Raw genomic sequence first — 13,057 nt, forward strand, 5'->3', positions numbered from 1 at the left:
CATCTACTTCCTGCTTAATACTCTAAATTAATCCAAAAATCCACCGGGAGAGAGGGAGGAAATGCAGTAAGCCAAAAAGCTATTTGACAGCCCAAAACCATTCTATTTGCACTGCAGTGCGTGACTTCCTCTATAACCTCCTACGCATCCCTTACTCTCTCTCACTGTCTTTCCTTGGGCTTTTCTGAATAAGTTTGTAATCAATTTATTAACTGTCCCATTAGCCGTATCTATTACAACATTTCAGTGATTGCTCAATGTTGTAAGGGGGGCACGGAGTACTCTGAACAGGCTGAGGACTGAAAGACTACGAGCTCATCTACTAGATGGGAAACTGAATCAGTGATTTACCTAAAATCACACTATTTGGTAGAGTAGGGGCTTGAAACTGGGCTCCTTCCCCTACGCTGTGCGGCCCCTTGGTTTTTATTATTATTAACAACATGTATATAGATAGATGGCTGCTGTCCAGTCAACTCTGACTCATGGTGACCCTATTGTTCCAGGGCAAAATCACCACGAAGTTATAATAAAGCAAAAAGAAAGGTTTTATTCGGCATATGTTCCAAGAGGCAAAAGTGGGAAACAGACAAGCATGCTGCCAGAGCCATGTCTGCCCAAGTCTGAGGAATGTTACAGAATCATCACTATACATTAACATTACAAATGGGTAAAATCATTGAAAGCTTCACATTTTCACAGCTAGGCTAAAAACTGCCAGATCACTGTGATACTACATTTTGAATTGTCCTTCTTAATCATCCTTGATACAGGTTTCAGTAACGACAGTCAGGACGGTTGTCATTGGTCCAACAATCTTACTATTTACTGATTTAGAAAATAATATTGGAATCATTTATTCCTTCTCCTTGAGCATAGAGAATGTGACCCAGCTGGAGCTGGATTCATAAGGACTCACAACAACATATCAACTGGGCCCTGGGTATAAAGACAATAGCTAAAATGATCTTGGAAGATATCTTTTAGGGAAACTTTCACATAAAGCCAATCAAACAGAACACAAAAGACCCTCTACTCTTTTTCTGTTAGCATTTAGTGAATAGAAATTTGTTGGACCAATGAAGACCCTCCTGACTGTCATTACTGAAACCTGTACCAATGACTGTTAAGAAAGATAATTCAAATGTAGGATCATAGTTTCTAGCCAATCTGAAAAGGCTAAGCTTCCAATGGTTTTGCCCATTTGTAATGTTAATATATACTGATGACTCTGTAATGGTCTTTGGATTCAGACAGACATAGCTGCGGCAGCATGGTTGTCTGTTTTCGCATTCTTGCCTATTTTGTAATATTCTTTGGACTTGAACAGACATGGCTTTAGCAACATGCTTGTCCATTTTTCCACTTTTGTCTGTTCTGTGATATTTACTTGGACTCGGGCAGACATGGCTCTGGCAGTATGGTTGTCAGTTTCCCACTTTTGCCTTTTTGCATATATGTTAAATAAAACTTTCTTTTTGCTTTACTCAACTTTGCGATGTTTTTCCTCTACCACAGTCCAACAATCTTACTATTTACTATATGCTAATAGAAAAAGATAGGAGTGGGAACTATGTGAATCTTTTTGTGCTCTGCTTACAATTAGTTTATGTGAAAGTTTCTTTAAAAGATGTTTTCCAAAACTGTCCTAGTTATTGTCTTTGTTTATACCTCAGGGCCTGGTTGATGTGTCCTTGTGAGTCCAGCTTCAGCTGGGTCACATTCTTTATGCTCAAGGACAGGGAATAATGAGTCCAATTTTATCTCTTAAATCACTATGTACAACAGAATGAAACACTGCGTCATCCTCACGATGTCTTGTTGGCCCTCCACTTCATCAAACACAGTGTTCTCCTCCAGCAATTGATCCCTCCTGATGACGTGTCAAAGCAAGTGAGTTGGACAGTGTTCTATTGTGATTCATAGGTTTTCAATGGCTAATTTTCAGAAGTCAAGCCTTTCTTCCTGGTCTTTGTCTGGAAGCTCCGCTGAAACCTGTCCACCATGGATGACCCTGCTAGTATTTGAAATACTGGTGATGAAGCTTCCAGCATCATAGCAACAGGCAAGCCATCACAGTATGACAAATGGATGGACTGCTGGTGGAATATTAACAACAGCTAACATTTATTGAATCCTTATTTTGTGCCAACGTAACTGGATTGTTCCAGGCCACAGAGACACAAAACGGGTGAAAGCGAAAGAAGTTTTACTTGGTTGGCCAAGAAAGGAGCACACCAGAACTTGTGTCACTAAGATGGCACCCAGAACAACGGCCCAAGGGGTTTAAATGGGTGAAGTAAATTGGGTCTACAGTCTTCAGGAACGCCTGTAGGTGGGGCTAGCCTGCTGATTGATCTGGCCTGAAAAGGCGTTCTGGGGCAGCCTGGCCTTTCTGCCCTTGCTCAGTCTAAAAAGGGGGGTGGGGTAGTCTCTTAACCAGATCTTAGGCTTGGACCCCCCTGCTTCTGCCAGCCTTCCCCCTATCTTGGGCCGCTAAAGTTTGATTCTGTCTGGTGGGAGTAGAGTTGGCGGGGGGGGGGGGGGGTGCGGGTGTCAACGGTTCTGCGCTTGTCAGGGGGCCAGATCTAGTTCTTGCCAGTTTCAGCTGGTCCTGCCACCCCAGTCTCTTATTTTCCTCAACTTGTCCGGAAGCAGGAAGCATACCTAAATAAGGATATAGCTTAAAGACAGGGAGTTAGTTCCTATATCACATAACATGGCAGGCACAGCCCTTTGCCTATTCAAGATGGCGGGCAGACTGCCCGTCTCACCAACACAATGCTAAGGGTTTTGTTATTGTCAGGTGCCGACTCCGTTCGCACTCATAGCGACCCTATGTACCACAGAACGAAAACATTGCCCAGTCCTGCACCATCCTCACCATCCTTGTCATGCTTGATCCCATGGTTGCAGCACTGTGTCAATCCACCTCGTTGCGGGTCCTCCTCTTTTGCCCTGACCCTCTAGTGTCTTATGTATCTATTAATTCTCCCCGACAGCCCTGCCAGGCCGATATAATTATCTCCAACTCAAATATGAGAAATATGAACCTCAAAAAGGTTAAGTGAATGGTGCCAGCATCAGAGTTCCCACCTACGTTTGTACTAATTTAAGGACCGCGGCGCTAAACTGTGAGTAGGATATTGGCAAACAGGTACAAACAAGAAAATTCTCCCACAATCTAACACGTTCTACCAAGTAAAATGGGATGAGCCCTATGCCGCCTCCCAGTTAAACCCGCCTAAGGCCCGACCCAGGGGGGCAATCCTGATCTGGCCCATCCCTAGGTGAGGAGCCGCACCACACGACGTCCCAGGCCCGGTTCCGGCACGGCACGGCGCAGCCAATGGCGTCGGCCTGTTTGGGTCGGGGACTGATGGCTGCGAGCTCTGATTGGGCACCACCGGCGGAGGGCCGAGCGGGGTGGTGCACGCAGGAAGTATAGAGGGAGCAGAGTAGCGCAGCGCGTTGAGTTCGGGTTAGGGCGCGCGTGGTTCGTGGCACGTGGGACCGTATGTCACTGTCTCGTGGGCGGGTCCGTTCCGGTAGGTCCGCGGCTTGGGACCCCAGGACTCGGTATCGCGGCGCGCGTGGGCGTTCCCCCGAAATCGGCGGAGGGAGCGCTTTGTTGGAGCCCTGAGTGTGAGGTCGGGCGGGGAGGGCCCGCGAGCACGCAGTGAAATAGCGGTGGTGGCCGTGGCCTTCAACGCGCACGCCAAGGCTGACTGCTGAGCACTTTTCTCATTAAGTATTTTAAGTCCAGCCCCTTACCCCTACGCCACCCTGCAGTGCTGCAGGTTGAGGCAGCAGAGACTCAAGGGCGATGTTAAGCGAGATCCTTGGAGTTGTTGTTAGTTGCTCTGGGGTGGATTCCGACTCATGGCGACCCCATGGGTTACAGGGTAGAATTGTGCTCCATAGGGTTTTCTTGGCTGTAATTTTTGCTGGAGGAGATCACCAGGCTTTTCTTCCGTGGCTCCACTCGGTGGATTTGAACTGCCAACCTTTAGGTTTTCCTAGCCTGCACTCCTTACCACTACGTGCATGGCCTCTGCTCTTGAACTGTGGAGTCATATCCCTCTGGGGGAGGGGCGACGCCTGTTGCTACCATCTGTCACCCACTCTTCTAGGGGAGGAATCTTGTGCTGTCAGCTCCTGGCCCAACGCCCTGTGCTTCAACCTCCTGGAAGTTAAGTGACCCTTGGTCAGCTAAGGCAGCACAAATGTGAGCCTTCACTCAGCAGTTGCTGGGCCAGAAACACCAGTTTCAGTTCTTAGGGGATCATAGTTTCTCATCTGAGGGAGCATGCAGCTGTTGTTGTTAGGTGCTGTCAAGTCGGTTCCAACTCCTGGTGACCCTGTGTACCACAGAACGAAACACTGTCCAGTCCTGCACCACGCTCACAATCGTTGCTATGCTTGAAGCCATTGTTGCAGCCACTGTGTCAGTCCATCTCGTTGAGGGTCTTCTTCTTTTTCGCTGACCCTGTACTTTACCAAGTATGATGTCCTTCTCCAGGGACTGATCCCTCCTGACAGCGTGTCCAAAGTATGCAATGGAGGTGGGTAATTGTGCTTGTATTTAGCGCAGTATCATGGGAAGAGGCTTTGGAACTTAAGGTAAACCAGAGTTCAGATTCTCTTATCTTGTGACCTGAGGCAAGTCCCTTCTGGAGCCTTTCCTTCTTTCTCTGTAGAGAGCACAGAAACTGCCAGGTAAGTATGCCAGGCATTTACCTCAGTTGACTCCGGCTGGGTCCACCTATCTTACAAAGGCCACCAAGGCCATGGCAAGGCTGGTGACCTTGGCAAGTGACTTCACTTCCTGGGTTCATTTCCCCAGGATTTGGTGAGCATCACCCCATGCTTGATATTTCTACAGAATTATCAAGCACTGCTTGGAGCTGTGTTTGCCCAGGGTGCTCAGCAGGTGTTAAACCTCCCCTCCCCCACCCCCCCCCAAAAAGACCATTGCTATCAAGTCGATTCTGAGTCATATCGAACCTATATAACAAAGTAGAACTGCAGTATAGGGTTTCCAAGGAGCGCTGGTGGAGTCAAACTGCCAACCTCCTGATTAGCAGCCGGCCTCTTAACCATTGTGTCACCAAGTTTGCCAGTAGGTGTTACCAGGTGGTAATGAAGACGTGTTGAGGTCCCAGGTTTCTTTAAGCATAATAATAGCAAATGTTTTGTGAGTCCTTACTCTGTGCCAAGGAGCCCTGGTGGCACAGTGGTTAAAGCGCTCTGCTGCTAACCAAAAGGTTGGCAGTTGGAGCGCACCCGCTGCTCTTGGGGAGGAAAGTTGTGGCAGTCTGCTTCCATAAAGATTACAGCCTTGGAAACCCTAGGGGCAGTTCTACTCTGTCCTGTAGGGTCGCTGTGAGTTGGAATTAACTCAATGGCAGTGGGTTTGGAACTATGTTTATTCCTGTTTTACGTATAAGGAAGGTGGGACACAGAGATGTTAGCTAACTGGGGTCCCCAGCAGCCTGGCTCCAGGGTCGGTGCTGTTCACACCACTCCTCTTCCACAGAATATGGCCCCCAGATACCCTTTTAGCTCAGTAATGAGGTCACTCCTGAGGTTCACCCTTCAGCCAAAGATTAGACAGGCCCATAAAACAAAACAAGACTAAAGGGGCACAGTAGCCAAGGGGCAAGGACGAGAAGGCAGGAGGGGACAGAAAAGCTGGTAATAGGGAACCCAAGGTCAAGAAAGGGAGAGTATTAACTTGTGGGGGTTGGTAACAATGTCACAAAACAATATGTATACTAATTGTTTAATGAGAAGCTAGTTTGTTCTGTAAACCTTCATCTAAAATACAATGTAAAAAAAAAAATCTGTTTCCTTTGCTGGGCTTCCTCCCCCGCAGCTTTGCATTTGAATCCTGCTTTTGACTGGAAGTTATATGTAAACCCCATTGTGCCTGTGTAGTGTGATTAAGAATGTTGACATAACTTGTATGAACTCCCTACTTGTAAACTCCTTGAAAGTAATTGTCTCCTCGCCCTTGAGGAGCAGTCTGGGCAACAGCAGCTCCACCTGACTCCTTTTCCTTGTACAAAGAAATAAAGGTGCCTTTCCTGTTCTCCCACCTTGGTCTCTCGTTTATTGGTGGATAGCAGCCATGCCGAGCAAGAACCTGGGGTTTCCACCCAGTAACACGCACACTCTTCTCCAGGTGAAGAACACCTGGAGAAGTGGAGGAGTCCAGCTTGAGAGGTAGCAGGTGATCTACATGCTCTTTTGGAGAAGAGAAGCCCTTATCTTTTCCACTTGGGGTTCCCTAATTGTTGGTTTCAGATGTCACAGTTGGAATGAGAAATAGCTTAATACGGGTTTCTAGAAAACACTTGGAAATGTGCAGAGTATATGCTGTCACAAGGTAGAGATCTGTGCTCTGGTCCATCCAGTCCCTCATCCTCAGGCCTCTTGAATCTCACCTCTGTGACTCTCCCTAGTCTGCAGGCTTAAGCCACATGGGCCTGACTACCTATGGATGTAGTCCCACTTGGGAATAGAATTTTCTTTGTAATGTTAGTGAGACTGTATCCGTGTAGGGTGTGTCTTAAACCTAACAACTTTCCAGATATAAGAAGAGCAGATTAGACAAAACCAAACCAAACCCATTGCGGTCGAGTTGATTCCGACTCATAGTGATGCTATAGGACAGAGTAGAACCAGCTGGTAGATTCGAACTGCCAACCTTTTGGTTAGCAGCCGGGCTCTTAACCACTGCACCACCAGGGCTCTCAGCATACAGACAAGCAAGCACAAATGGGGGAAAGATAGATGCCACGTGGAGATCACCAAGGAACCAAGGAATACCAGGGCTAGAGAAGCCAAAACAAGGATGTTCCCCCAGAGGGGACAGAGAGAGAGCTTTCCCCCAGAGCTGGTGCCCCGAATTTGGACTTCTAGCCTCCGAACTGTGAGAAAATAAATGTTTGTTCATTAACGCCTATTTGTGGTATTTCTGTTAACAGCAGCCCTAAGAAATTGAGGACCAAGGAGAGTATAGGTTTAATAAGGGAACAGAGTACCTACTGTAGCGTGGGGATTACTTGATCCTCAGTAGTCACTGGATACAGGGTAGGAAACTCCACGTGGGTGGTTAGAGAGCAGGGATGTCGCCCCTAGCCTAGGTGAGTGGAGGGCAGCCACCATACAACTCTGACAGGGATTACAAAGTCACTGTGTGTCAGACCAGGTATCTTGGCTAAGAAAAAGTTTTGCAATAAGGACAAAAGGGCAGCAAGTGGTGGCTTGCGTGTTGTTAATGCTAACCCAGAACCAGTGAGTCTGTGGACTGAAGGCAAATAAGAGACTTTCCCCTTGCGGAGAGTTGAACTAAGTGCCTTTCACCAAATGATTGTCCATCTATCTAATATAGGAGGTTTCCAAGTGGACTTCAGTTGTCAGCGGTTAAGAAATATCTGCTCTGTGTTGTTTGCTACCTTCAAATCCTTTTTAACCTTGAGTAGTTACTATTTAAAAGCAGTTTTTTTTGGGGGGGGGGGAATTCTAGGGCCAGGGGCCTGTTATTGCTGTGGTGCTTTTCTCAAGGATCCCTCTTGCCAAGGGCAGTGTTGTTGGGGTTAGAGCTTCTTGGTGGCGCTGGCCTCGCTTGCATGCAGAGACCAGCAGAGACGAGCAGGGGCCTGGTGCTCATACCACATGTAGTTTCTCTCTGAGCACCTTTCACCCAAGCACATTGCAACTGGCCACACTTGGAGCTGCCTGGCCTTGGGAGAGACAGCACCACGCTGCAGTCTCAGGCCTGGCTGCGTTTTTCTAATCCTGTTTTCCCTGTGTTCACGGGAAGGCTGCTTTGGAAGCCCTGATTGGGAATTTCCTGGTTAAAAAATTATTGATCATTTCTTCGTATTAACTCTACCAGAAATTAAGGAGGATGGCTGTGACTTGGGACTAGTCGGACAATTGGTATATTTTTGTTAAATGTGCATATTTGTATAGCAAATTGTGCTGTGTGTGTACACTTGGAAATGGTCTCTCTCCTTGTGATTGGCTCTCTTCCAATGTAAATATCTTCAAATAGGCCTTCTTGGCCAGCTATCTAAAGCGAGCTCCTTCCCTTATCTGCCCTCCTGCCCCAGCATCCAGCTCCTGTGCTCCACAGCACCAGTTATGCATTGGGTGCGCTTAATTGTCCTCTGAAGGCAGGGTCCAGTCTGTTCACCTGTCTTCCCAGTACCAACCAGTGGCTGCATGCGGATGGGCTCAACAAATAGTTGACTGAATGAGTTGTAAATGAAAACTACCAGAATCAGTGGGAAGATATACTGAAAAGGTGCCAACTCTTGATTTTAAGACAGGTTAGCTCCTGTAAGTGTCCAAAACTCTCATGCTAGGGGTGATCATAAATTCCAGTTGATCACAAATTCTAGTTCTTTGTAGAGACATGTTTTTAAAGAAATACCTATTTTTAGTAAGCTGTATTTTTTCCCCTTTGATTCAGTTTTTTTGTTTTTTAATTGTAGTAAGTATGTAGGTACAGAACATTTGCCGTTTCTACAGTCTACACGTATACTTAGCTGATTTTAATGGGATGTAGTTTCCCTATCCATCACCCATCTGTCAGTTCGTTGTACTTTGGTGGCTTGCATGTTGCTATTATGCTGGAAGGTATGCCATCGGTATTTCAAATATCAGCAGGGTCCCTGTTGGGGGAATGATCTGCCTCTGTGCCTCCCATATAGGCTGCCTAAGTAAAGGCCTTAAGCCAAGAACATTCTCTGATAAGGAGGCTAGGAATTGAGTCTCTCTCTCCCAGTTCCTTCTTCTTATTGGGGAAGCCTTCCCCCTGTTCTGGGCACACAGTAATTTTCTCTATCACTTGTGCATGCACGGGTACCATGTGGTACCTGGCCAACCCCACTTCTATATCTGTTCCTGGTGAGGAGGGAACAGGGTCTCTCGACTACGGCATAAGACGGGTGAACATAGAACATTTGCCTTGCACCAGCCGTATATGGGGACAATCCTGCTGGCCATGGGAGACTGGTGCCCATTAGTGAAGCTGATCTTGCTCTCTCTTCTCTACATGAGTAAAGCAATTAGCTATGCACTAGTGCAGCCTGTGTGTGGTCTGTGTCTTTTCTTGGCAACCTTGAACTCTGGTACAGCAGTCACCCATGGTGGAGAGGTTTCAGCAGCGCTTCCAGACTAAGACAGACTAGGAAGAAAGGCCTGGACATCTACTTCCAAAAATTAGCCAGTGAAAACCCTATGGATCACAACAGAATATTGTCCGATATAGTGCTGGAAGATGAGCCCCCTAGGTTGGAAGGCACTCAGAATACAAAATAGCTGGAACAGTGAACTTGAGCACATCAGCAATGGTGAATATGGTGCAGGATTGGGCAAATTTCATTCTGTTGTACAAGGGGTCACCAATAGTCGGCACCAACTTGATGGCAATTAACAACAGTTTTCTGATAGAAATATAAAAATGCAAATTTGACCTGTAATTCTTACAGAAGGGTCTGTACTCAGGCAAGCGCTTATCTTAACTAGCAGCTCCTACAGTTAGAGCATGTGTGTTGGTGTCCTGAATCCTGGCTCCTCAGCCAACTTGCTATGCAGCCCTAGGTAAAGACAGTTTACTTTTCTGAGCCTCATTGTCATTACTTGAAGAATAGGGAGGGGACATCAGAGAGATGAAAATCAAAACCACAATGAGGTACCATTTTACTCCTACTAGGATGGTCAAGATTAAAAAAAAAAATAACAAATGTTGAGGAGGATGTGGGGAAATTGGAACCCTTATCCATTGCTGGTGAGAATGCAAAACAGCACAGCCATTGTGGAAAACAGTGTGGTGGTTCCTCAAAAAACTAAAAACAGAACTACCATATGAGCCAGCAATTCCATTCCTAGGTATACTACTCAGCCAGTAGGAGAAATAAAGTCTTGATAGATGTTACAATATGAATGGAGCTTGAAGACATTATGCTGAGTGAAATCAGCCAGTCACAAAAGGACAAATATTATATGACCTTACTTATATAAAAAGACAAAGACAGCAAATGTATTGAGATCAAAGTTTATTAGTAGTTACCAGGGGCAGGAAAGGGGGAAAGGGGGAGGGTTATTGCTTATGGAGTACTGAGGTTTGGATTACGGTGATGGAAAAATTGCATTGATTAAGGGTACAGTTATATAGCTAATTAATGTAATTGCTATCAATAAGTTGTATACCTGTAAAAAGATGAATTGGCAAAAGTTGTGTGGTAGATATATTTACAACAATAACCAAAAAAAAAAAAACCTGCTGAAGCTGCTTGTATACAACCAAATACCTCATGGGATTTGGTCCCTTAGTTTGGAGGTTTAGGGTCATGGTTTCATGGGACATCCCAGTTAATTGGCCTAATATCCTGTTTAGTGTTTCTTTTCTACCTTCTAGTTCATTGAGTAGTGCCTTTGGGTCTTAAAAGCTTGCAAGCAGCCATCTAAGTTACAACAATTGGTCTCTATTCACCTGGAATAACAGGAAGAAGGATAGTCAGGAATAGGAGGAGGAAATGGATGTGTGGCTTATTTCCTCCATGAACAACTGCCTCCTTTGCCAGGAGACCCGAAGAACTGGATGGTGCCCAGTACTATTACTGAACATTTTGATCGAAGATTCTGTGGAAGAATCCCAATCAAAAGGGGGAAAATGCAGAACAGAATTTAAAATTCTCATAGACTCCAGACTTTTTGGAGCCATGGAGGCTGGATGAATCCCTGAAACTGTTGCCCTGAGATAATCTTTAAACCTTAAACCAAAAACAACCCCTGAAGTCTTCTTAAAACCAAACAATAGCTTAGCTTAGCTAGTAAAGAATGTCTGCCTTCAGCATTGTGCTCTTTTCAGATCTATCTATATGGGATCAAATTGACAACAACAACGGAAAGATTAGATAGGAACCTTAAGGGGCAGTGAGTTTATGTCAGTGTGGGAGGAACAACTCAGAAAAGGTAAGAATGGTTGTACCAGTTGAAGAGTGTAATCAATGTCACTGAATTGTACATGTAGAAGCTGTTGAACTGGTGTATGTTTTGCTGTATACTCAATAACAGCAAAGATAAAATAAATTATAAAAAGTAATGTTAAGTGTTGATACATGTTACAACATGGTGAACTCTGAAAACATTGTGCTAAATGAAAGAAGCCTATCACAGAGGACTACATATTATATGATTCCTTTTGTATGAAATGTCCAGATAGGCAGATCTATTAGAGAAGCAGGTTAGTGGTTGTCTAGGCCTGGGGGATACAGATGTGGAGTGACTTCTGATGGGTATAGGGTTTCTTTTTGTGGTGATGTTTTCTAAAATTAGATTGTGGTGGTGATTGCACAACTCTCTGAATGTACTAAAAACCCCTTAATTGTACACTTTAATGAGTGAATTTTATAGTATGAATTATGTCTCGATAAAGCTTTTTAAAAAGAAAAAAATGGGGAGAGGGAACACTTAAAGTGTTGCAATTAAAGTAAGATAACTTATACACAGTGCTTAGTAGAGGCCTTTGTTAGAGTTAAACTCTCCAGTACTGGTGACGCAGTGGTTAAGAGCTCAGCTGCTAACCAAAAAGGTTGACAGTTTGAATCCACCAGCTGCTCCTTGGAAACCCTATGGGGCAGTTCTACTCTGTCCTGTAGGGTTGCTGTCAGTCAGAATTGACTTGACGGCTTCGGGTTTGGTTTGGTTTGGTTAGTAGAGGCCTTTCGTAGAGCAAAACTCTCCAGTACACTTTCCCCAAGCCTGGAGAAATGTGCCAAGACTAAGATGAATGTTTTCTTAAATTATAATTTATAAAGTATTACTGGTGGTGATCATAGAGTATTCCAACTGCCTGTACCCTATTCATCAGTAACTTGTGTATCAGCCTAGAAAAATATATTGAAAAGTTGCTAAGTACTGAATTTTTAACACTTTATGGGAACCTGCCAATTTCCTACCTATGGAATTATTGTAAGCCATCAATTCCTTTGTTCAGTCATTTGGCAATATTACATGTCTAGTTGTGCTGGGTACTGTGGGAGATTTTAAAAAAATGTAATATTCAGTCCTTGCCTTCAGGGAGCTTAAATTTAGTTGGGGAGGTAAGATGTAACCATGAAAAGTTTAGTTATAAATGCAGTGTTGGCAAGTACCTTTGATCAGGGGTAAGGTGAGCTGTTGAGAAGAGAGGTGGCACTCACACTGGGATGGCCTCACAGGGAGGAGGGTTGTGAGGGGTGAACAGGGCTTGGAGAGAAGAGGGTTAGTTCTCATTACTAAAGCCGTTCAGCTATGAGGAGCTCAGCATTCCATGGAATGGTTTTGCAATAGAACACACTTGTGTTTACCAAGCATTTCCAGGGAAATGTTACAAAATGAGCTGGTACTTTAGCAACTTGGTAGGTTAAGATGAACTTTGGCTGCATTTAATGTTGAAAACTACATGTTTTTTCATTTTTAGGCAACTTTAAACCAGTGTGATGGCAATTCCCATCAGCAGTGTTCACCAGGATGCCGACCTCTGGGCCTCGCACACTAAGATGCTGGCAGAGCCCCTGAGAGACAGTGACATCGAGGTGGGAGTCCTAATATATTTCTTTAAATTAGAGACTTTTGTTTACATCTCTGCTTCTAATCATAAATTAACTTTATGAGGGACAGCTTGTAATTATTATAAGAGTGCCAGGTTTAGAGGCAGAGGCTGACAACATGGCTCCATATCGGTTAAGAGCAAATTTACATATCTATGAGTTCCTACAACCTGCAGGGCCCCATGCCACTTGGTGCTGGTGGAGGAATGGGGAGGGAAGGAGAGGGGAGAAATCACCGCAATTTGACCCTTTCATTACAGTTCAGAGAGAGTGTATCTAGAAGCCTAGAAGTATCTTTTGCTTATTTTTTTTTTCTTTTTCTTTTTTATTGTACTTCAGGTGAAGGCTTACAAAACAAATAGTTTCTCATGAAACAGTAGTACACATATTGTTTTATGACATTGGTTAAAAACCCCACAACATGTCAACCCTCTCCCTTCTTGAGC

General features: G+C 44.9%; 1 protein-coding gene across 1 annotated transcript in view; it reads left to right on the forward strand.

The window, feature by feature from the left end:
* The first annotated feature begins 3,484 nt into the window (after positions 1 to 3,484).
* Positions 3,485 to 13,057, forward strand: part of SHMT1 (serine hydroxymethyltransferase 1) — a 33,408-nt gene continuing 23,835 nt past the window's right edge. The window contains exons 1-2 of the mRNA XM_004381142.2: positions 3,485 to 3,548; positions 12,482 to 12,596. Of these exons, the coding sequence (XP_004381199.1) occupies positions 12,501 to 12,596 (96 nt within the window). The 5' untranslated portion in view covers positions 3,485 to 3,548; positions 12,482 to 12,500. The remainder of the gene's footprint in view (positions 3,549 to 12,481; positions 12,597 to 13,057) is intronic.

This window comes from Trichechus manatus, unplaced genomic scaffold, assembly GCF_000243295.1.
Source record: "Trichechus manatus latirostris isolate Lorelei unplaced genomic scaffold, TriManLat1.0 scaffold00080, whole genome shotgun sequence".
Lineage (NCBI taxonomy): Eukaryota > Metazoa > Chordata > Mammalia > Sirenia > Trichechidae > Trichechus > Trichechus manatus.